Below are 26,607 nucleotides of genomic sequence, written 5' to 3'. Positions count from 1 at the left end.
AGTAATGTTTCTAATGTTTGTTTTCTTTTTTTCCTTTTTTTTTCATTTGAACATGGTATTCATGTCCTGCTTCGATTTGCTTTTAATTTTCAACAGCTTCCATTTGTATTTTCTTAAGTCTTGTTGGAATGCTGGCTAGTTACATCGAAAATTCTCTGTGCTCTAAATGAGGGGAATATCTTGAAATGACGGTTGAATTGGATAACATAAAATTGAGAATGGAAATGAGAAATGTGTCAAAGAGACAGCAACCCGACCAAAGCAGAAAACAGCCGAAGGACACCAATGGGTCTTCAACACAGCGAGAAAATCCCGCACCCGGAGTCGGGCTTCAGCTGACCCCTAAACAAAATTGTGTGCTAGTTCAGTAAAAAAGACTTCACACTAAACTCCAAAACATATAAATGAACCAAAACAAAAAAATATATAAGATTAACAAAGGCCAGCGGCCCCTGACTTGGGACAGGTGCAACAAAGCGGCGGTGTTAGACATGTAACCCTCCCACTATACCTTTAGTCAATGTAGAATAAACAAACACACAGCAATACGCACAGTAAAACTCAGTTTAAAAGAAGTCCGAGTCCGATGTCAGAATAGGTAACAAAAGAAACTAAGTAAAATGACAATGATACATAAATTAACAAAGGACTACTAGCAGTTACTGACATGCCAGCTCCAAACCTCAATTTAACTGACTGAAAGATTATGTTTTCCTCATATAAAATCAAGCACAATCCCTCCCGTTAGGGGCTTAGTATCATACCATCATAAAATATATGAGAAGAACATAACCCGTATCATGCCAACAACTGGTTTTAGAATAAATGTGTTTATTTCCCATGCAAAGACCCTATGAGTGAATCAATATTTATACTAAAATATGCCATCTTTAATGACCTGACAGTATCGTAACTATATGCCTTCTGAATAAGTCTGAATAGCATATATTTGATAGTTAAGTAATTACTTAAGAACTGGAACTTTAAAAACGATCAAAAAATAATATATATAGTTGCTAGGGACTTTTGCTTGAAATAAGTGCAAAAACAAAACTATCGGTTTCATCAAGGTCACTTACGGTCAAATACTTTTCAACATAAAACAAAAGACTCCACGGCTTTATTATGCTTCAGCATGAAATTCCAAACAATAATTCATTAACTTAAACATCTAAAAGCTTTAGTTACTTAATTAGTGAAAGGCAGATTATTCACATAAAATGTCACCGGAACGCATCGATCAAAATTGACCGTATCTTCTGATGATGTAAAAAAAATTGATTAAAGGATTTCGTTTAAATCTTTTTTTTTTTTTTTTTTTTGTAACGGAGGAGATTGCAGTATTTGATAAGATGACTCATACAAAGACAATTGTTCATTAAAATGATGAGTTTCAAAAGCGCAGTTACTGTTACACATCATATACTCAATATGTTTACGGCATCTTTTGAAACAAAAATACTACGTTAGAAAAAAATAGGAAAAGCTACGGAAGAAAAAAAAATAATAATAAAAATAATCAGAACGAAATCATAATGTGTTTCCACTGAAAAGATAAAACTCCCAACTTAAATCAAAAATCTTCAATTAGACCTACGTAGTTAGTTCTCATAGGAATTTCCCTACTTTCAGTTACAAGTCAATTCTGTCCATACTGACTGATATAGCTGAATGATCTTTCAGCAAAGTTCCACATCCAATGTGATTTTAAATTCATAACTTCACATTCTACTAATAAAGATGGATTCCCGAGGCAAGAGTAACAAGTAGCATGCGCTTATTGAGTTCTAGTTGTAATCCGGGTACGTATTATCTATTTTCATTCAAGGACTGGTTGTAACGAGAACAGAAAATCTGATCAAGCCAAAAAAACAATGACACAATACAAAATATAAAATGCATCAGTCAATTTTTTTATCATGTTTATTACAAAAATAATGTACACATTTTAATACAAAATAATATTTCTGTTCAGTAGAGATGATAACCATTAAAAAAACAAATACTAGTAGAGTTAGTAACTTTGGTTTAACTACATAATACACTTTGTACATATACGTCACGATTAAAAAAGTAAGACAAACCTTGTTCAGACTTTACATTAAATAATACATTGTATTTCCTCAAACGCAATTCATGTTATACTAGTAATTGTTTGGATCTTCCCTTTAAGGCTATCTCAAGTGAAATAATTCCTTATATAATTCGGTCTTTAAATTCAGGCTCTAAAAGTTCATGATGAGGGTGATTAAGAATGTGTATCAACTGCAGCCATTCACGTTTGTGTGTACAAGGCGGTTGCTAAAATCAAATAGCACAAAAGAAAAAAAAATTACATCGAAGTAAATTATAACAATGAATAGTTAACTACTAAAACTACCTTCATCGGTTATTATAATTAGCTTAAGTTTAACTTTGTGACCAAATCATGTATTATTAAGGAATCTTTGTCATCATGCTATAAAGTGTTTATGTTAAGACATTTGCATAGGTTTTACAATTAAATTGTCAAATATAACATGATTTGAACAAAGGGAAATGTGGGGTATACATTAAAGAAACATCAATCCGAGGCAAGCAAATGTTTTACAAAAAAATGTTAACTTTAGATTTTGTGTATTGTTGTTTCATTAAAAAAAAAGTATGTGTGGAGTAACTGCCAAAGAAACAACTATCCATAATACAAAAAGAACTAAGAACTAAGATGGGAACAATTACAGGTCACAAATCAGCAAGTATGCCGTCTACTAAGTCATACAAACATTCTTAAGGTAAACATGAGAGATAATTTACAAATAACATTATACATTTAATACTTGATATCAATTATTATAATTTGAAAAGTAAGTTCACTTTTCTACGCTACTTGTTAAAGGACAGACAGAGTGATCAAGTGTTTAACACTTTGATTCATTTATAAAATATCTTGTGAATCTCAAGTGTCCACTTACAATGAATATTCAAATTAAGTACATATGTTTATAAAAAGTCATATATATTTTTGTATAATACTTGACCTGATGTAGAGTAGAAGTAAAAGCAAATCAAACTACAGTAACCATGTAAAATTTTCATTCAAAGACATAATATGTGCAATATAGTGTTATGGTATTCTCGTATCTTTTCACATCGCAGTCCAGCAATACTCGTGTTTTGAAGAGGAACGGTTGTCTTTCAATGTGTGATATGGACGTTCATATTCATGTTGAGGAAACAAGTTACCATAACTCTGACTTCGCTGTGTGTAAGAACATGTCGGTTCTTCGCCAACGATGATGCCCTTCTTCTGTGAATTTTTTATGTCGTAATCTATCATTCCATTATAGTTAACCTCAGTATAAAGTGCAGAAATATGACCATCTGCTGCAGTAGCATTAAAGGTAACATTATTCCCTTGGAAAGAGATATTGCTTTCTCTTTTGATTGTCTCTTTTCCTTTTTTGCACATCCAAACGGCACAAATCGCAATAATAACTAGACCAGATACGACAGAAGTATGAATGAAGTATTGCAGAATATGTCCTGCGTATGATAAAGATGTAAAGCAATGAAATATAAAAGGAATCAGACATGTAAGGTAACAAAACTAATTCATATATATATGAAAATCGTGTTGAGAAATATTTGGTTGTTCAGTTTTCTGTAGTTTTAAAATGTATACTATTTTTCAGTATTAATTGTAAATGAATGATTAAAATCGAAATTGAGGGAATAGATCATACATGTCATACAAATCAACAATAACTGAGAATAAAATCTAACAAATTCATAACTGAAAGCTTTAGGTTCAATGAAATAATTATAGCAATTATTGTATATTTTCTGCAAAAGAGTTTGACAGAGCGCTCTCATGAGAACTCTAATTAATAGAATATCAACGGATTCTGTGACGTCCGTTAACGGAGATGGAAATTACTTCTTCTACTACAAAAGTATGCGGAAATTCGAAACAAAAAATGTTTTAAGATGAGTTTACAAGTTCATTTTATTATGTTCCCTTTACTGTTAGAAAAAAACCGTTTTCGATGGCGTCTAGCAAAGACAAAAATACTTGAAATCGCCTTTGCATTTTTTTTTAAAAAGAACATCTTAAAAACATGTTAAACCCCTTCGTTACCTTGTTTAAACTCTTCGGTATTGTTCCCAAATGACGTCATTGTTGTCCGGCTGACGTTGTGAAATGTTGTGATGTCATTAATTCCAGAGGTTGTATTTCTTGTATGATCTGGAAGATTTTGATAAACCGTTTACACGCAAAAGTTAGATAGCCCAAATTGAACATCCGTCATATTTTTGTGACAACTTATGGAATCATTTTTTTCTAATAATATAAATTTTCTTCACAACAAAATTAGCACGGGCATGACATAGCTCACTGCTGCAATTTGAAAAAAAAACCAACGTCATCGGTGTTCGAAGGCAAATACTTTCCAACCATAAGATAGAACAACAGTTTTGCAAGTGTTACATTTCTTTGAAAGTATGTTTTCTGGCACCTATTCTGACATCGGACTCGGAAACCTTTTAAACTGAGTTTTACTGTGCGTATTGCTGTGTGTTTGTTTATTCTACATTGGCTAGAGGTAAAGGGGGAGGGTTGAGACCTCTTGCCTCTGGCCTTTGCAGTCTTGTATGTTTTTTTAATATTATCACATTTATATGTTTCGAAATTTAGTGTGACGTCCATTTTCACTGAACTAGTACACATTTTTGTTTAGGGGCCAGCTGAAGCCCGCCTCCGGGTGGGGGATTTTCTCGCCCATTGGTGGCCTTGGACTGTTTTCTGCTCTTTGGTCGGGTTGTTGTCTCTTTGACACATTCCCCATTTCCATTCTCAATTTTATTTCTCTCTGTTGAAAGCTTTTCATTCGCGTCTTGTTTACTGTGGATTCATTTATTTTCGTGGGTACCAATTTTTGTGGTTTGAGGTAAACTTGCAATTTCGTTGATATTTGATTTCGTGGTTTTGCCAAAGTCTGCATATATTCATATAGAATATTTGTATTGCATTTAACATTTAAATTCGTGGTTCCCCTGTACCCACAAAATCCACGAAAAGTGGTATCCAACGAATAATAATGAATCCACAGTATATGAAAAAATCGAATAATTTAATACATTGTAGTACACCTGTCTATTGAAACATGTACAAACCCAGCAAGTATTTAGTCTAGATTTTCGAAACATATCAATCAATTCGTCGTATTCGGTTCAATGCGTTTGCAAGAATTGTTTTCGATGTCGTCTAACAAAGACAAATATATTTTAAATCGCCTTTGGATTTTTTTGAAAAAGAACAGCTAAAAAACATGTTAAACACCTTCGTTACCTTGTTTAATCTCTTCGGTATTGTTCCCGAATGACGTCATTGTTGTCCGGCTGAAGTTTTGGAATGTTGTGATGGCGTTAATTCCAGAGGTTGTATTTCTTGTATGATCTGGAAGATTTTGATAAACCGTTAGAATGTCGATACAAGATATACTATATCTGCACACAAAAGTTAGATAGCCCAAATTGAACATCTGTCAGATTTTCGTGACAACTTATGGAATCCAATTTACTAATAATATTAATTTTCTTCACAACAAAATTAGAATACATGGGCATGACATAGCTCACTGCTGCAATTTGAAAAAAAACAACGTCATCGGTGTTCGAAGGCAATTACTTTACACCTACCAATCTTGAAGGTAAAAAGTGAATGATACAGAAAACCATAAGATAGAACAACAGTTTATCAGCTCGTTTTCATTTGAGGATATATAAGAATTTTGAAGTATGAAGTGCAGACGGAATTAAATTCTATACTTTGAATATAGATAGGCCTTCAAATTTAAAAAACATTAATCAGAATATCCATATATTTTAACTGTAATACCGTAATTGTCCACAACATTGTTGTCTTTGCTGGACTAACCATAATACTTATAACTGATAAATGTGTGATCACGCTTATTCTAATCAATGTAACACCATAACATACTATATCTGAAGTGTTGCATTTCTTTGAAAGTATGTTTTCTCTCTGTTTAAAGCTTTGCATTCGCTTCTTGTTTATATGAAAAAATCGAATAATCTAATACATTGTAGTACACCTGTCTTCTGTATCAGGTACAAACCCAGCAACTATTTAGTCTAGATTTTCGAAACATGTCAATCAATTCGTCGTTATTGGAAACTATAATGAGCTCCAGAAACTCGTGTTTCGAGCAAAGAAATCATACGATGGCATAAGGTTTCGATATGTACGTTACATGTTTTTGACTTTATAAGATATTCGGTTCAATGCGTTTGCAATAAACGGTCCGATTTCAGTATACGTAACATTTTCGTTGCTGAGAAATTATTCAACAAGGAAAATACATAAGAAATTGAACAAAGTTATACATCACAGTGATTCACTGGTGCTGTTACACGATCAACAAGTTTTTTGTGTGTTTTAAAAACGTCAATGTAACCTTAACAATAAAATAAATTAAAAATTTCATTTAGTTGTATCGCTGTTTACAAATACAACTATTGCACACCAGCGTCCTTCAAATCGAATATCATTATATATTAAATTGTTCAACAATTGATGAGGCAAGAAACATTCTTTTTGTTTTGTCAAGTTTGAAAAAATATACAAAATATTAAAACAAAATAAGGTGTGAAATTTAGTATGACATTTTTTAGAAATAATGTTAACAACTTAATTTACCATTTCCTAAGTAGCCACTTCGTTTTGTGTTTATTCGTATTTATTTAATTGATATCATGTATAACTGACTCTATTTTAAAAGAGTAAAATCCATTTTATTCATTTTTATAATCTTTTTCAATGTTTACTATAAATGAATGCAGATTTCATAAAGAAACACACATATTTTACAATATTCCATGTTTTTATTCTTATAATTGATAAAACTTAAATTTAATGTTCGGGAACTTTCCCAAAATATATGAAAGTTTTAAAATATTAGTGGTAAATATGTATGTGACACTTGTTATTCGGGAAATGTCCCGAAATCATTTTCAACATTATTATTTATAACATATTAAAAATTGTTGGCAAAGCGTTTTGACAAACAGATCTGAAACACATTTCGGGAAAAATCCCGACAAAAATAAACTAAGTACAAAATGTATAACACAGATGTCTTCATATATTTGGGGATTTATCCCGAAAATCTATGTATATGCTAGAACTCATGACTAATAATTTCTTTCACATTTCGGGAAAAATCCCGAAAATATAAATCTATTATCAGGCACACACTTGGTGCATATTTTTTTTTTACCCATTTCGGGAAAATCCCGAAATAAGATCTACAAGCAAAAATTATGCTACAGATTTCTGAAACATATTGGGAAAAATCCTGAAAAACAAAATCTTTTAAGATTTTACAACACAGAATTTTGATACATTTAGAAGGTTTTTATGTAAACATGAAATATAATGTTTGCTCTCTATTGCATCTCTTTTGCAACATGCTATATTTGACTAAGTGCATATTACAGGTTAAACATAGAAAATAAAATTCCATTAAAAAAACTTGTTTTAAAAATTATTTCTGAATTAAAAAGACTAAGATTGATGATAGGTATGGTATTTAATAATGCATATATATGCAATTACTACGCGGCACGCGCTAGTTAACTTAATCTAATAAACTCACATATAGAAATACAATCACGACAATGTTTTAAATAGTGGTTGCATTAAAAGGAGCTAAAAGGTACCAACAAGATTTGCAGGATGTATACATGCCTATACAAATAAGATGATATTGCATTATTACATTTATACCAAAAAGACACAATAATTTGAAAGATATTAGGAAGTATGCAGTCCTTTAAACTATGTTTGGCATTCTTTTCCTCTTGTTTATCTTCATATCTGTGTCTTTTAAGACTCGAGTCAATTTGTCCTCCAAGATTTCTATGTATCCTACAAAGAAAAGTCAATTCAAGTTCAATATTTTAAAGTCCTTCAGGCATATTATTCATGATTTTTTTTTCCAGCATATTTTGTTCTTTCTTATAATCATGATAATAGATGAATTTGTTATCACAGGTCCTTTCATAGCTTACTCATGTTACTGTATGTCATTTGTTTTGTTCAATAATTGAAGCCTTACCACACTGATGATATTTAAATTTTGTTCAGATTAGGGCAGTTGTCTCCTTAGATATCATACTGCATCATTTTTTCTAATCTGGTGTTTTCCTTTTTTGATATATATATATATATATATATATATATGTGTTACTTTACCGATTATTACCTACAAACAAATGGGGCAAATTTGAAAAGTTTTAAAAATTAAAACATTTTTTTTTTACTTTTAGAGTTATCATTAGGATTAGCAATCATACTATAGATATCTTCTTCTTTTAACATGTTTAAAGGGGGGCAAAGTTCTAATCCTATTAATTTAATTATGTTACTTTACCAATAATTGTCTGAAAACAAACAAGGCAAATTTAAATGGTTTTAAGAAAAATTTGTAAGGGTTCCAAAGAACACGGTGTCTCGCTGTAATTGTTGCTGTCACTGTTAAATTGACTTTCAAAGTGAGCGCATTTTTACTTGAAAAGACCAACATAATCTAGACTGTACTTAACTGTACTTGACTTTGGTCTACAATTTAACCTAATGAGTCTAAGAGTACTTGACAATCTTGGTAAAGTCAGAATATGGTCTTGTCAAATGCTCAACCAGTCCCGACCAGTGGCAGATCCAGAGGGGGGCGTAGAGGGTGTACGCCCCCTCCCCCCCCCCCCTTTGCTTGCACTTTTTTTTTTTTTTTTTTTTTAGTGTAAAATGTTTAATCAGACTAGACTTCGTGAACTTTGCCATTTCCCGTGTATTTAATTTTCATGCGACAGTTCTTTACTTATAAAGATATTTTTTGCTCTTATTTACTGTAATATATTATTGATTATGTCAAAGTCATGTGATTTGCTACGGTGGAGTTGACAAGTGCGTCGAAAAAATGTCACTCAGTCATTTTGAAATTCAAATTACAGTAACACATTGCTTAGGCTGAGGATGACAAGCATGACACATTCAAAGCGACAAAGGATTGAGCAAGAACGTATTGACTTCTATTTCACAATTCCACCAAACAGAGAGTAATACTCTATTACACTCTCATGAAAAAAAAAATTCCACAGCAATATTTTTTACCTACGAAAACTTGTTTAACCCAACACGCCCCAGCCTATTAGTAATATAGCTGAATAATGCTCCCCAGTCAGTAAGCTCTAGATAGATTTAAAGTCTAAGGTACGGACCATTTGATTTGAAAGGGCAGTCTGAGATATTTGAGAGAAAAAATTCTGACCCTGATTTTGGCCTTAAACAAAAATTCTAGCTGTATCTGGATTGAAAACAATAATCTTGTCCACTTTTTTTGAAAATTTTCAACAGAATTATTTAGCATTAAACATGTTAAATGAACATGATGAAAAAAAAAACGGTCTTAATTTTTTTTGGAGCCGGGCCGGCCGGCCCGGGGTTTGCATGTAATTCCCATATCTGACCGGAATGTCTGTTTCGCCGAACTGATATATTGAATACTTTTTTCAAGGCCTGACTGCAACCTGCCTGCTGGGCCTTTATGTCTCCATTTGTCGACTGTCGTTCCTAAATTGGATGCCATTTTAGACTCATTCGTAGCCTTTGGTTGATTTGGAACCCCTCACTTCCCTTGTTGGGTGAAACATTTCAACCAAACATTTGGATAAAAATTGCTTGTTTGTCTTTCTTAACTCGTGTCGGTCGTATTGTTAATCTCATTGAATAGCCCGGCGTATATCTTGTTTACAACAAGAAATCTGTGAGGATATGCTAACTAAACATACAACAAACGAGAATTTTCCATGTCCATTTTTTACTGACAAGTCCCACATCAAATATATTTGTACATAGCTTTGGATCCATCTAATCATTTTATAATAATGGGGAGAATACGGCATCAAAAATGTTCAACCCTTACACTTTAACTATAAAATATACATGCCCCACGTCAGGAACCGTTAAAAAGTGTAATTTATGTTTTTTTAGCCAAAAAAAGTCCAAAAAAATTTTCGCCTCGCTCTGCTCGGCAAATTTTACATACTTCGCCCCCCCCTTTCAATAATCCTGGTTCCACCCCTGCCGACTAGTCTCTACTTAGTCTTGACCCAGTCTCCACCTGTCTTGACCTTTAAATTTATTGTCTTGACTGGTCTTAAATCAGCTCAACTATATCAATTATGTATTGAACAGGTTATTTTATAATATATGGTTTTAAGGATTTAATTTTAATAGGTATAAAAGCTACAATTTTTAGTTTGAACTAAATTTCAGGCAGTCAACTTTAAAATTTTCTATAACTATTTCAAATCAACTTGGATTTAAAAAAAATATCTAATTTAAAAGCTCACAATCATCATAATAATTTTGCTTTTTAAAGTTTCTATTTTCCATAAAAAAAAAACCAAACAAACCCATCACTGACAGGCAATAACTCAACTGATGATTTTGGCCATGTGACTTATATGTAGATCTTATGGTGTTAATAATTTTTACTATTCAAAGTTTCCATCTCTTTACTATAGTTTTCAATAGGGCTAACACCAAAAAAGATGTGTTTTGATTGCCCTTCCAACCCTAATTTATCGGCTCTGACACCAAAAAAGTCAAAAATCGATGTTTAACAAAAAATTAAATGGGGAATGTGTCCATGGACCACAGATGATGCCCCCGCTTGCATATCATAAAAAGTAATAAAGGGACATAACTGAAGAACAGTAAAAGTGACTTTATCAAAAACACTTGATCTGAGTTTAGTGGTAATAGGTATTGTGTATAAGTTCCATAAAATTTGGTTGATGCAAACTTAATTTAGAGAACGGAAACAAAAAAATCAGCAATTTTTCCATTTGCAAAGGGGCATAACTCTAGAAAATTTAGAAACAACTCCAAAATTCAAACTTGATCTGTATTTTGTGGTAATAAGTATTGTGTACAAGTTTCATAGCATTTGGTTGAGGCAAACTAAAGTTAGTGAATGGAAATGAAAAATTCAGCACTGTTTCAATTTGTGAAGGGGCATAATTCTAGAACAGTTAAAGTGACCCCCTAAAATTCAAACTTGATCTATATTTTGTGATTTATAAAAAGCATTGTGTATAAGTGTCATTGCATTTTGTTGAGGCAAACTAAAGTTAGAGAACGGAAACTATAAATATAAGCATCTTTTTCATTTGTAAAGGGGCATACCTGCAGAACAATTAAAGTGATGCCCCCTTAATTCATACTTGATCTGTATTTTGTGGTAATACACATTGTGTATAAGTTTCATAGCATTTGGTAGAGGCAAACTAAAGTTAAAGAACGGAAACGAAAAATTCAGCAATTTTTTTGTTTGTAAAGGGCATAACTCTAGAACGGTTAAACTAAATGACGCCACCAAAATTCAAACTTAATCTGTGTTTTGTGGTAATAATTAAGCATTGTGTATCAGTTTCATAACATTTGGGTGAGGCAAACTGAAGTTAGAGAACGGAAACCAACTTTGGGAAGTATGGAAGGACTTACGTACAGACAGACAAGGGTAAAACTACTGCGGGGGCATAACAAAGGTCTTTCTTATCATGTCCCTAATTTGCACTATTTGTGAACATGAATGCTAATAAACAACTGGCCAGCTAATGTGTGCTGGCAGTATGCTTGATTATACAAATGCAACATTCAAATGTCATATAAAAAAGAAGATGTGGTATAATTGCCAATGTGACAACTCTCCACAAGAGCCCAAATGACACAGAAATTAACAACTATGCCTGCTTTACCTATGATTGAAAATATGACGCTTTTACTACAATTATCACTTAAACTTGATCCATAAATGATCAATGAAAATAAAGGCATGGTCAGTTTAACCCGTCAGGCAAATACAGCTTATAATCATTTCATACACAAATGTAGTGGCCTTATTGCTACATAAGTGTCTGAGAGACAGAGTATTTTATTTGTGAAACAGCACATTTTGTTAGACATAACAAATTTTTGTACACTTACAAACTTTCAAACTTACCTTTCAAATCTTCCCATATTTAGACTAAGAAAGACCTTGAACTTCACAGAGAATTAAATCAGAGACCTTTCTCTTCCTATTTGTCTAGGCTAACTGCATGTCCTATAGATATGTCAATCTGAAATAAGAACAGAATGGCATAAGACTTCATGCTGAAAATATTTATCATACTTAGCTTTTTTTTTTTACACATGAACTGCTTGAAGGCACATTAATTAAAAATGGTGATTTGCACTAATGCAGGGTGGATATAAGATTAATTTCTATGAAATTTTGTTTATGAAATCAGACCAGAGATATGATTTTCACCTAAATAGGTGGATATTGGATCAATTTCTATGAAATTATGTCTTTACTAAGAAAAAGAACAAAGTTGAAAATAGATATATATATAATATACCATTCATTACAAATTATCATTCGAATTCTTAACATGCTTAAGCAGAAAACTTCAAAAAGTTTTCAGGAAATACTGGCATCTTATTAAAACAGATTCTACATTAGGTGACAAATTCCATAAAAACCTATTAGTGAAACAGCTATAAAATAATTTATATGAACCTAATAGTTCCTTCTAATGTTTAACTGTGCAGAACTAATTAATGACTATTCTTATGAAGACACTTCCTTACCATGCTTACTATGAAAAACTTAATTCAACCATGGAAGTAAATGAAATATAATACTTCCATGATTAAAATAATTTAAAAACCAAAAAACCAAAAACAAATGTGGGTAAAATATTCTTTCAAGGGCAATAACTGCTTTAAAGGATCAATTGTCAATCAAAATAAGGAAATAATGCAAGTCCTATTCCCAGATCGTGCTGAGGTTCTAAGTTTTGTATTTTATGTATGAATTCTGTCTTTCTCGGTTTTTCTATTGATTACCCAAGTTTTTAATTTTGTACATTATTTGGCCTTTTAAACTTTTGTTATTAGGAAGTTACTTATGAGTCTTTTGCAGACGAACTCTTGTCTGACCTAAAAACAATTAATAGGGTATTTGTCATTTATGTGTTTATGGCTTGATTTATTAAGGTCTCGATAGGGGTTCTATATATCTTTATCCTTTAATACATGTATATTGGATTGTTTTTCTTTAATCTTTCGTAAATTTTTTTTAATCTCAAATCTTTATATTTCAGCACCCTATTATTCTCTAATAATTATTTTGATTTCCTACTTTTCCCTATTTATTATTTTTTTTTACCTTTATTCTGCACATTTTGCCCGTTATTCTCTATTTTGTAAACCCCATCTAAAATCTCATCCATGTCAAATTTTTTTTTCAAGTGGCATACTCATTATACTTGTATGCCAAATTCTTGAATTTTAAATTGTACGCAATTATCAACTCGTAAAATTCAGAAACTGATTCTTAATACTTTTTTTGCATTTAAATCAACAACAATAATGTGTCCATAGTACACAGATGACCCACTGGTACTATCATTTTTATATGTTCAGTGAACCATGAAATTGGGGTCAAAACTCTAATTTGGCATTAAAATAAGAAAGATCATATCATAGAGAACATGTACTAAGTTTCAAGTTGATTGGACTTCAACTTCATCAAAACTTAAAACTTGAAGCCTGAAAGACGGATGGAGGAACAGACGCATACTCATGACTCATCAGAAAGCATAATGCCCAAAGGTGGGACATAAAACATCTATAGGCAAATATCCTTAGGTGACAGATTATTAAATTTATCACTAATGCATATATCAATATAAAAAGTTTTAATTGATATATTAGAATTTTTTTAAATTATAAAACATCCTTAATTTCTGTATGTCTGTGGTATGCAGTGGCAGATCCAGAATTTTCAAAAGGGGCCCGCTCAAACTTGCTTCAGTGATTCGATCCCTAAAAAAATGAATCAACCAAATTTTTTTCAAAAAGGGGTGCCCGGGCCGGGTACTGCTATTTTGCATGTTACGTGTTGCATGTTGCATGTAGATAAAGTTAATTTTTTGTACATTAGGGAAGTCTTTTCTTTCTTTTTTGTTTTTTTATTCCTATTTCTATGACGTCATTCACAATTATATAACAATACCTTCATTACATGATAGATGAATGGTGGTTTGATTTTTTTTCTGTCATGAGAACAAATTTATGTATTTTATTAGGGATGTCAACGAGTACTCGAGTATCGCTCAGTAGTACCGAGTATCGATTACCAAAATGATACTCGACTAATCGGTCTCCTCATTAAAAACATTGCACCCCGGGTGTTGCTGATAAGGGTAATCGGCCATTTAGTGTCCTTCATTCTTGGGTATGGTTAGAATGTTGTTGCTTTCTTAAGCTTAAACAAAAAAAAACATGTTTTTTACAGCGCCTCTCGGGAAATTAAATATCAATCAAAATTCATAAAAGTTAAAATACGATTCGAATGTTTGCATTTATTATTCCTCCAAACAGAGGTAGGATATATAACCAAAAGCACTTTTCCGAGGCTTACACATTTAGCTAATCTTAGTCATTGCCCCACCTCTGTATCGCCAGAGCATATATTTACATATATATGAGAAATCGCCTTGTCCCAGAAAAATTTGACAAGATAATATTTTTTAAATAAGAACAAATTCGTTGACCCTGTGACGACCCTCAGAAAATGGTTAAAGGGATTAGTAAGTTCTAATCATCACCCTTTTGTTGGTAATTAAATGTGATTTTTTAGGGTTCCCAAATACTGTTGTTTGAGTAATCATTTTCTAAAGATATTAATTAATTACTTGATTATATTATTGCCAGTTTACATTATAAATTAGTACATCTAGTAAGTAAATAAGCTATTAATTATGGTAATAAATTCCTTGGACTATTATCTAGTCCTAGGTAATAATATTGAGTGTTTAACATTCATAAGACAACAACCCACAATACATACAATGGGTATAGTTTTGTGTTTCCATTTGGTAAATATTTTACCAGCGAGTACTCGAGTATCGCTCGGTAAATACAACGAGTAATCAATTAGTAAATCTTCACCGAGTTGACATCCCTATATTTTATATATGTTTTTACCAGTGTCTGTAAATTTAACTTTTTTTTATGTAAAAGTAACAGAATCTGAAAAATGAAGGCTAAAAATTTTTAATATTCATGCATTTGTTAAATTTACATGAGGTTTAATGTTATAACTGAATGTACACGAGTCATATTTATTCTGTACTATATTATGCTTGGTAATAAATGGACCAAACATGAAACTATGATGACATACATATGTATATATATATATATATAGTGTATCCTTCAATTCATTTGAAATTTTTAATTAACCTATCAACAAAAGTCATCAAAACTTGGATTCTAGAGACTGATCTATAGTAGTAAATTTAATTAGATGATATGGGATAATTTGATAGAATTTTATGACCTGTAAACATGGTTAATTATTTTCAATGACAGAGATTTTCTCTCAACATAGAGATTTTTATATTTGGCTAAAATAAATAAAAAATTTATCAAGCTAAAGGTGAAATGATCTCTTATAATTGAATTGATTCAAATTTCATATATACATATTTGTTATCTACAAATTCCATCATATATATACAAATACATATAGTTAAAGAGAGACACATTCATTAGCAATTAGGCGTATCGAATGGAGGTAGCTAATCAGAGGCGGATCCATTTTTTCGGAAAGGAGGACAGGCCTGCTTCATTTTTCTAATCTGTAAGTGTAGGGGTCTTCATCTTGGAAATCTGCATGAAATCAGGATTTTGGGGTCAAATTTGGTTCTGCCCTCTCCAACTTAGTTAAAAAATGTAGCGGGCATGTCCCAGTCCCCCTCCCTTTTCGGAAAGTCATCACTATACATACTCAACTTTTTCACATTTTAACATTTAAAACAAGATTGTTAATATTGACCAGGGCTTGGTTACTTTCTAATATGAATCAATTTAAAAGTAGAATGTAGTTCCAGATCACACAACTTGAGGAACAGGATATAAAAACAACGAAATCATATAATATAGGGCTAGTAATGAGAGATGATTAGAGTTGATTCACAACCATGACAGCTGCACAATACATTAAATTTAACAGTCAATGGATCAGTCTGCTGAAGTACATAAAAACAATTAATTAGTAATATCAACACTCCTGAAAATAGCAAATTATTGTCAACAATTAAAAACTGATTAGAGATCAAATATAGTTTACAAACTTAAGCTCAATGACCATGATGACAATATTTTAAACCTTAATAATATGAAAGGCAGATATTGATAGAAGTGCAGACTCCATGATGTAAGTCAAAGACATTTTAAAGGGTGAATTTATACGATGACTGATGAGAAATTTTACCAAAAATATTTGTATATATCCAAATTAAAATTCTTCCAATTTTACAAAAAGTTTTTGTATATCCTAATTAAAAATTCTTCCAATTTTACAAAAATTGTAAAAGATATAATCGAAGATCAATGTAACACGCAACACGCAGCATGCAACATGCAACATGCAACATGCAACATGCAACACACAACATGCAACATGCAACATGCAACATGCAACACACAACATGCATACTAGTCAATTTCGCCCGGGCCCACTAGCCCCACCCCCCTTAATCCTCCTCAAAATAAAACTTTAAGCAGACCATACACAAAACAGAAAAAATAAACCAATTATTGGCATTAAGTATGAAATTATTACTTACAATATTTTTTTTCAAAATTCTCTCCCTGTATGTCATTGTGAACATATAATACTGTGTATTCTAATCCTTCTTATGATTTCACTTTTATTTACACTAATAGCATGAATAGACCTACTACCATTATACTTAATTATGTCCATTGAATCAATGTGGTGAGTATATAATATATATGTATAACATTTACTTGTGTTTTTATGTTTTTTAAGCATAATACACACAACATGTACAAGTAAATGTGACCTGTTTTTATCCAAAGATCTAGCCTAAGGAAGACATAAAATGAATTTCTCTTTTATCTCATTGGTTACTATATGTGCATGGATTCATATTGATGTCATGACCTCATTACTTGGACATCATAAAATGTGTAGATGAATATAAAATGTTTAAATTCATCAAGAATACACTACTCTTATTACTATCTTTATTACTTTTGTTTTTGTGGTGATTTTGTGAAGAACCATGCAGTGGAGGAAAACAGTTCAAAGAAGAAAATGGCAAGTTAATTCATTTTGAAGTTTAGATACAGTAATATATAAATTATATTAAAAGATAATTACAATGATTCTCTATCAAATATTTCTTTAAAAGTTCAACAACAGTGTGTTTGAAATTTACACATCATTCCCTAATTAATGCATAATGACTATATGCAAATGTAATTCTGTCTTGAAATAACTGGTTCAGGATAGTTTGAAGGGAATATTTTGTCACATATATATATATACATGTGTATACCTTCACTAGATGATTTAAATTATCTTGTGTATGTTTTTTTAAATAGTTCTTTACTAAATTTTTTTTTGTATCTTATATTGCTGATCAATGCAGTCTGTTTAGTTTCTCTCTATCTTCATGATCTTATTTAGCTCTTGCTCCAAACACAAAAGAGTATTTTTTCTGATCATTTTTGCATTTTAAAGTTTCTCTCTATCTATTATATTTTTCAAGATAATAGGCAAAATTTAAAAAAAAAGTGGGAAAATTAGATTCTATTTCATGTATTTGGCCCAGTAGTTTCAGATTACAAAAATTTACGAAAAATTCTTAAAATAGACTATAACTCCTTAAGGGGTCAATTGACCAGTTTGGTCATCTTGACCTAATTGTACATCTTACTTTGCTGAACCTTATTGCTGTTTATAATGTATCTCTATCCATAATAATATTCAAGATAATAACCAAAACCTGCAAAATTTTCTTAAATTATTAATTCAGGAGCAGCAACCCAACAATTGGTTGTCTGATTTGTCTGTGAAAACTATTTTCCCCAATGATGTTTGTGGCCAAGTTTGGTTAACTTTGGCCCAGTAGTTTCAGAGGAGAAGATTTTTGTAAAAATTAACTGACGACAACGGACGATGACGACGGACCTCAAGTGACATGAAAAGCTCAGTTGGCCCTTTGGTCCAGGTGAGCTAATAAAAAAACTAACAAAAGTTTGTAACATTAGAGTTCTCACGTCAAAATGTGCTTCAATGGTGACTTTCGATTTAATTGATTTTTACACAACTTTTGGTATGCATCCCTAAACTACAAAGTGACAAGGATGGTGAATATACAGCTTTGATTATATCCAAGGTTAGACTAACTTGGCTAGAATAGTGGCATCATTTCAGTTAGTTTACATTTTAAAGTCCAGCAGTTCTTGTTATGTTATTATGTACCAAATGTATTTTAACTTTGAATAAATGCCTTTTTATTTACTTGAATTTAAAGCCTGGACATATTTTTCAGGATTTAAGAATACATTTTTTATAATGACTGTTAACATCATTTCTAGATGATAGACTTAGTCTACCTGGGCATTACCTTATTGACATGGATTTAAGCTTAATGCCTAATTTCACTTATTGCCACTTACATATGAATAATATAAATACTTACATATATATCATAAAGGTTTCTACTTCATACTAATAATTGGCATTGGCCTTTTAAACTTTTTTTATTTCAGCACTTTTAGGCATTAACAAAAACATATTTAAAATGTTGAAAATAAAAAATAAAAATGGAAGATGATGCTAATTTTGTATAAACTGTTGACTACATTTATAAAGCATTGTAAAGACTATAGATAGATATAAGAAGATGTGGTATGAGTGCCAATGAGACAACTCTCCATCCAAGTCGAAATTTATAAAAGTAAACCATTATAGGTCACAATACGGTCTTCAACACGGAGCCTTGGCTCACACCGAACAGTAAGCTATAAAGGGCCCCAAAAAATTACTAGTGTAAAACCATTCAAACGGGAAAACATAGACTTGTTTTGTTTGCTAGTTAAGTATTTCAAAAGTTTGTCCTCCACTCAGTGTACCCTTGAGCCACTATACTGTGCTAAATCTCTTAAAATATCTTGTACCCAATTAACCTACTAGAATTTAATAGAACCATTAGATAAAATTTCATTTTCTGAAGAGGGTGTATAGAAATACATGTATGAATTCTGATAATAATATATATGATCTTAGTATTATGCCATATATCAAAATAGTTTCTCTATTACTTTCAATTCCCATTAGACATGGTAATCTATGTCTTAATGTTACATTTTTTGTATGTCCTATGGATTGAGGGATATCAATTTTAAATAAATTAAAGAGTACAATGGACTAAGCAAGTTGATTGTTTGACCACATAAATAACAAAGGCAGAAAATAGTAGATTTAACTTTTTGACCATAGTAAATGATAAAGAAATCTAAAGAATAAAAGAAAAAGAGGAATCTAAGGCACTTACTCATGTTATTTTAGTAAATCAGCTGATAATGTTCTTACCAGCTGCACAAATGGTCAATCAATTAAAAGCAATAAATTTCTTCAGTTTAAGTGACTCCCAATCAAGCATTAAATTTCTCTGACCCTAAAATGTTGTGGAACAGTATCATTATAAATCACAGCTTTATTCTGTTAAGCTCCTGTATATTTAGCATGTCAGTTAATACATGAGATTTAATTATGCTCACTGAAATTGAAGTTATTGGAATAAACATAATGTTGAAAGAAAATATTTTAGAATATTTAGGAACTTTTCTTCAAAAACCGTCACAGATACTGGACAAAAACTATAAAAAAAAATCCCTTGAAAAAACAATGAGAAAATATAATAAAAACGCGTCGAAAACTAGTGCAAAGAATGAATAAGGTAGCTTTGTTACTCTAATAATACCAGTTGTTTCCAGATTATTAGGTTGATGATATGATGATATATTTCACTTTATTCATCTAATTGTAATTATATTAATTTGTATGTATATATTCAATAAAAATTTTGATAAATGTTTGTCTAAAATTAACCCCTATGGTACAAATACATATAGGGGCCAGTTAGTCCTAGACTGTATGAGTATACTCATATGGTCTGACCGTTACTGTACACATATGGTCCGACTGCACGAGTATATGTGTACGGTCCAAATACTCATATGGTCTGGAACATGTATACAATATGAAGATTTGGATAAAGATTGAGGTTTTATTACATTATATTCTTTGATGTATAGCCTGTACATGTAAGAATATTTAATCGCATTAACAAAATCCCTCTGCCCTGATTACATGTTTCCCCTAGGTTTGTTAACCCAGAGTTCATTCACCCTCAGAGTCTGTTCGTCCTAGTACTTTTATTAAAACATATTGTTTAATGGGTATCAAACTTTAATAAACTTATTCATATGGTATAAATTCTGGAAATTTATGAAAACACATGGAAATATTTAAAAGTTGTTGGCTTAAAATTTGTTTTAGAGCATTAATTGTTAAAAATGATAATTCTCACTGATTGTAATGGATTTATAATAAAAACAACATTTTTTTTTGATAAACTAGCTATATAGTCAGCTTGAAATGAGTAACAAAAAATGATGTACCAATTTTAAAACTTGAAAAAGATATAAATTCATATTGTTATCAAATTGCATGACTGATTAGAATTAATAAAATTGTTAACAAATATCAATAAGATAAGTCATGTAAGTACAATGTATTCCAGTATTCTACTATGCAAATAAAAAATAATTTATATTTGTTTGCAGCAAATAGTCATTTTACAAATATTGGGCGAATTTTTCAATAAACTTTAACATACTCTGTTCAAACAATAAACATTATTGATTATGCAACTAGACTATAATATAAAAAAATCAGGATGAAATTCGAAAAAAAAACAGGACAGGAGTTTTGAGTAATCAAAAGGTGGGATGAGACACTTTGCCGAAAAAAAGGCAGGATGACTATTTACATGTATGTAAAAAAAAAAGTCAGGATAAACTAATGAACTAGTACACATTATTGTTTTGGGGCTAGCTGAAGCAAGCCTTCTGGTGCGGGATTTTCTCGCTATGTTGAAGACCCATTGGTGGCCTTCTGCTGGTTTCTGCTCTTTGGTAGGGTTGCTGTCTTTTTGACACATTCTCCATTTCCATTCTCAATTTCAAAACAAAAAAGGCAGGACCAAATAATCTCCATGGAAATGAGATATGCCATTATGCTAATACAACTGCATACCAAATATCATTGACCTACAAATGTACCACTAGTGGTTCCCAATAAACTGACTCAGACCTAATCACAAACTAATACATGTATAAAACTAAGCAAAATTTTCCAGGTCAATAGACCATGACTCAGGGGGCAGGGCCAAATAATCTCTATGGAAATGAGATATGCCAATGCTTATACAACTGCATACCAAATATCATTGACCTACCACTTGTGTTTCACCATAAACTAGACCTAATCTCAAACTAATACATTGTTGACGCCGCTGCCGCCGTCGGCAAACCTATAATGTCTCGCTTTTTTACTCTGTCAAGAATTTTCTCATAAATACTGTTCTTTCTTCATTTGGCATTTCTTGTACTTTATATAGGGGTTGTGACAGTTGATGCTGGTGGATACTTTTTGTTGACATCTTTATAGCTAAGATAATTGAATATGCTTTGGAATTTAACACCTTCCATTTGGTGTTTTTATCAAATTATAACAGGTTCTTGATTGGTTTGTTTTAGTAATAGAACATTTAATATAGCCAAAATACGTGAGTGACTTTTTTATTATCTCCCTTTAAAGGACACCTTTTACTGTGAAAATGTCTTCTTATTGAAAATCAACCTTGCAGGACAGATTTTAATAGTACTTTATCATGAAATAATGAATTGAAGGACACTTTTTCACAGCATCGGACAAATTAAAATATTTACATTTTCTGTGAAAAAGTGTCAAGGTGGTTGATAGTAAAAAAAGGTATTGTTACTTAAATGACTAGTAATGGATTGTTGAGACTTGTTATATGTCAATACATTTTAGAAAATTGTAATTATGGAGAATAAAAAAGACTTTTTTACAGTGGGCCCCAAATCCCTGTGTCAGATGTAGGTGAATAGAAAAAAGGAATTGTATGCAAGTTAAAAGCCTAGATTTTTGTAAAAAAAAAAAAAACAAAGACTTTTATCTGTTATTAAGTTTGATCTATTACAGATTTTAATTGTAAAATTTAACTCACTTACAAGTATTATGTCCATGCCAGCATTTATTGGTTACAAAGAGTCCTACACAACCTTAAATCAAATACAATCCAAAGTCAAGCACACCCAAAGCCAAAGCCAAAGCCAAAGGTGTACTTGAATAGGTCTATATTTGGTAGTCTTGATTTAATGAATAACTTTATTTCTGAATTTTAAATTGGTTTTATTAAACTGTGTAAGAGAAATTATTGCTCTATCTAATAAGCATTGACCAGTTGACATTATTGTGGTCAAGCAGATACCAAAAAATATTCGGAATCCAGATTTTCCCCATACTTGTCAGGTAACCAGAGGATTTCCAAACCGAAGGCGAAGTGGTTCGTCTGAAAAAGGTGGAATTTTAATACAGAATAGGTGACGGGTAACAGTTCTGTGGATGGAACAAACATCCTCACCTTCAAACTGTTAAAGTTCAACTTCCACAAGAGTCCTGAGTTGCAGTGCGATAGAAGAACGTCTGTTATCCAAATGCAATCAGGGAACCAGTTCATGTAAGACAAACTTGTTGTGACCTTGAACTTGAAGATGCAGAGATGCTGAATGAAAACTTGTCAGTACGACAGTAGCCTGTTGTTGAAATGATTTCAATTTATATATATGGTAAACATTTAGTTAAAACAAGTGTGAGAGCAATTTACGTTTAAAGAGGGACTGGATTTTTTGTTTTGTTTCTTAGTTTGACAGTTTCTGTTTTTTTGGGGGGGAGGGGTGAAAGGTATGACTACCATTTGGTTTTTATGGTGGCTAGGATGAAAAATTTTGTCCTTCATTCTATTAGTTGATATGTATTTCCATGGAGATTATTTGGCCCCTTCCACTCAGTCATGGTCTATTGACTTTGAAACATTTGCTTAGTTTATATGTATCAGTTTGTGATGAACTGCTAATGTTAAGTCAATGATATTTGGTATGCAAATTTATTGGCATAAATTTGCAAGTCTTGTTTCCATGGAGATTATAAAGCCCCACCCCCTCATCATGGTTCATTGACTTTGAAACTTTTACATAGTTTACCAAGTTAATCACCTTAATGTTTGTGTTAAGGTTTTTTTTAAGGGAATGACTTAGATAAGTTAATTATATTTGGTATGCATAAAAAGAAGCTTTTGTATAATTTAACATTAGCACATCTAATTTCCATGAAGATTGTTCAGCCATGTACCTTCAGTCATGGTTCATTGACTTTGAATATTTTACATAACTTACATGTTAAAGTATTGCTATTTTAATTTCAACAATATTGCTTTATCAAAATTACAAAAAGGCAAGACATATATCTGTGATAACAGTTTATGTAAATTGAAATAAAATACATGTATTTTTATCAACATAATGTTCATATTTTTAAGTACTACTTAATATATTTCTGTTTTTGTGTGTATTTAAGTACATGTTTTATTGTATAATTCATGTTTAACTACACATGGTGATGGTCACATTTAGTATGAATTCACTACTCCAGTTTACATGCCATGTTTTAATAGAGACAAAACCCATATTCTAATTTTTATACGACCGCCAAAAAAATTTTGTGGTCGTATATTGGTATGACGTTGGCGTCGTCGTCGTCCGAAGAGACATTGGTTTTCGCACTCTAACTTAAGTGAATGGATCTCTATGAAATTTTACCATAAGGTTCAATACCACAAAAGGAAGGTTGGGATTGATTTTGGGGGTTACGGTACCAACTGTTAAGGAATTAGGGGCCCAAAAGGGGCCAAAAATAAGCATTTTTGTAACTTCCAGACATAACTTGTGTGTTAGTGTATGGATTTCTCTGACATTGTACCACAAGGTTCCATATCACAAAGGGAATGCTGGGATTGATTTTGGGGGTAGTTGCCTCAAAACTTTAGGAATTAGGGGCCAAAAAAGGGGCAAAAAACAAGCATTTTTCTAGTTTCATGACAATAACTTGTGTGTAAGTGTATGGATCTTTCTGAAATTGTACTACAAGGTTCCATATCACAAAGGGAAAGCTGGAATTGAGTTTGTGGGTAATTGCCCAAAACGTTTAGGAATAAGGGGCCAAAAATAAGCATTTTTCTAGTTTCCAGACAATAACTTGTGTTCAAGTGTATGGATCTCTCTGAAATTGTACTGCAAGGTACCATACCACAAAGGGAAGGCTGGGATTGATTTTGGGGGTAATTGCCTCAAAATTTTAGGAATTAGGGGCCAAAAAGGAGCAAAAAACGAGCATTTTTCTAATTTCAGGACAATAACTTGTGTGTAAGTGTATGGATCTTTATGAAATTGTACTACGAGGTTCCATATCACAAAGGGGAAGCTGGGTTTGAGTTTGGGGGTAATTGCCCTAAACGTTTAGGAATTAGGGGCCAAAAAGGGGCCTAAAAACAAGCATTTTTCTAGTTTCCAGACAATAACTTGTGTTCAAGTGTATGGATCTCTCTGAAATTGTACTGCAAGGTACCATACCACAAAGGGAAGGCTGGGATTGAGTTTGGGGGTGATGAATAATAAGGGGGTTCAAAAAATTTGGGGGGGGGATTTTTTTTTCCTTTTTTTTTCCTTTTTTTTTCTTTAAAATTTTCCATTTTAAATTGGTTATTTCTGATTTATATATAAAAGCAAATAATAATGATATGGTTTGAATAGGTAAATTAAAAAATTTTAAGTTCTTAGACCACATTCATTCTGTGTCAGAAACCTATGCTGTGTCAAATATTTAATCACAATCCAAATTCAGTGCTGTATCAAGCTTGAATGTTGTGTCCATACTTGCCCCAACTGTTCAGGGTTCGACCTCTGCGGTCGTATCAAGCTGCGCCCAGCGGAGCATTTTATTAAACTTTAATTTAGATAAAGAATTGAAGCTATGTATACATAGTAGGTATTGATAGTGGGCACTTTTTCTCTTGACATACTGTCCTGTCTATGAAGGACACTTTTTCATATGAAATATTGTCCCTTCATTGAAGGACAATTTTTCACATCTGGACACAATTGTATACTATAGGCAAACATTGTTTGGACAATATTTCATAATAACATTAAGTCCGTGGACACAATTTACTGTGAAATAGTGTCTGGTGGACCTAATTTCATGGCAGACAATATTAAATCCTATATATATATATATGTTCTTTGAAAATTTCTTAATACATTGTTGGTCATCTAAAATGTGAGTCATTAATATTTACATGTACTTGGGATCTTTTAAATGTTCAAAACTGTTCTATTTGCTTAAAAGTAATCTGAAGCAATTTCTAGACACGCTTCGATCATTAGGGTAAAAGCCTTGTGACATAAGGGTGTATCTCCTACTGGAGCCCCAGTTTATGAATGCATGTACATATCTTACCTTGGGGAGCTAGGAGGTTGATCTTACATTAGAGTCAGTCAGGGTAATTCCGTACACTTTTGGTCCTAAATGAAAGTCATTTGGTTCCCTGTTTAATAAACAAGCAAAATGTACAGTAATTACCTGGTCTGGGAACACAGTTATCGTCCTTTGATTTTCATTGTCCACGAATATGCCAATAAGTCCCTAACTAGTGTGGACAGGGTGTTACTTGCCAATTTTTTTTTATCCCCCTTCCAAATATATTTCTTCATGTTTTATGTCTCAAATAGCAAGTAGGGGGATAAAATTACACTGTTAAAAAATTTGAATTATGAATTTTAGAGTAAAATAGTGATTTGTTCCAGCTGAAAAAGGTTAAAAATTGGCATTAATTTTGGAAGCTGTCAAGATTTCAAGACCCCCTTAACATAAAATTGTCCATATTTTGAGTTAGAGCCGATGAAGTTTTCTATAATTTTTATATAATTTGTCCCAAAAGTTAAGTAGTACAACACACTGTAAAAATATTATTGAGAAAGCTCAGGTTGGATTTTTTTTATTTAATGAATGACTATTATTTATTTTGAATTTATTGAACCTTAAAATTAATTTTTGACTCTTCACATTGAATAATCTGCGAAGCAAATTATGTAAAATGTGAAGAGTCAAAAATTAATTTTATGGTTCAATAAATTCAAAATAAATTATTGTCATTCATTATGAATAAATTTCTATCAAAAATAAGGCTCAAAGAGCTTTTTATATTATTTATATTAACAATTACAACGTACACACATGTTGGCGTATGAATACACAACGTCAGAGTGGGCGTGTCGCCATAAAAATTGACAACATTGAAAATAAAGGTTACATTTTTAACCAATCAGAAGTCATGCAGTACATACACCAAATTTATTTATTTCCACTTATTGTCTAAAAGAAATGCACTACAAAATAACTGTGTTCTCGGACCAACTGCCTGTACGAAATTACCTGGATCGACTATAATCTTTATAGATTAATC

At 31.7% G+C, this 26,607-nt stretch overlaps 1 protein-coding gene across 2 annotated transcripts in view; it reads right to left on the bottom strand.

Annotated features, from left to right (window-relative positions):
• Window positions 1–1,892: 1,892 nt before the first annotated feature.
• The window catches only part of LOC127707603 (uncharacterized), a 49,821-nt gene continuing 25,106 nt past the window's right edge, over window positions 1,893–26,607 (bottom strand). Inside the window, exons 8-10 of one of the 2 annotated variants that reach the window (XM_052212201.1) lie at window positions 5,330–5,437; window positions 4,118–4,225; window positions 1,893–3,522 (exon numbers count right to left, since the gene is read on the bottom strand). In XM_052212201.1, coding sequence (XP_052068161.1) covers window positions 3,125–3,522; window positions 4,118–4,225; window positions 5,330–5,437 — 614 coding nt within the window. In that variant the 3' untranslated portion in view covers window positions 1,893–3,124. The remainder of the gene's footprint in view (window positions 3,523–4,117; window positions 4,226–5,329; window positions 5,438–26,607) is intronic. The other variant, XM_052212202.1, reaches the window with a different exon arrangement.

The sequence above is a fragment of the Mytilus californianus genome, unplaced genomic scaffold (assembly GCF_021869535.1).
Source record: "Mytilus californianus isolate M0D057914Y unplaced genomic scaffold, xbMytCali1.0.p SCAF_7, whole genome shotgun sequence".
NCBI lineage: Eukaryota > Metazoa > Mollusca > Bivalvia > Mytilida > Mytilidae > Mytilus > Mytilus californianus.
Note: the sequence above shows the minus strand (reverse complement) of the source record. Positions and strands in the feature narration are given on the sequence as shown.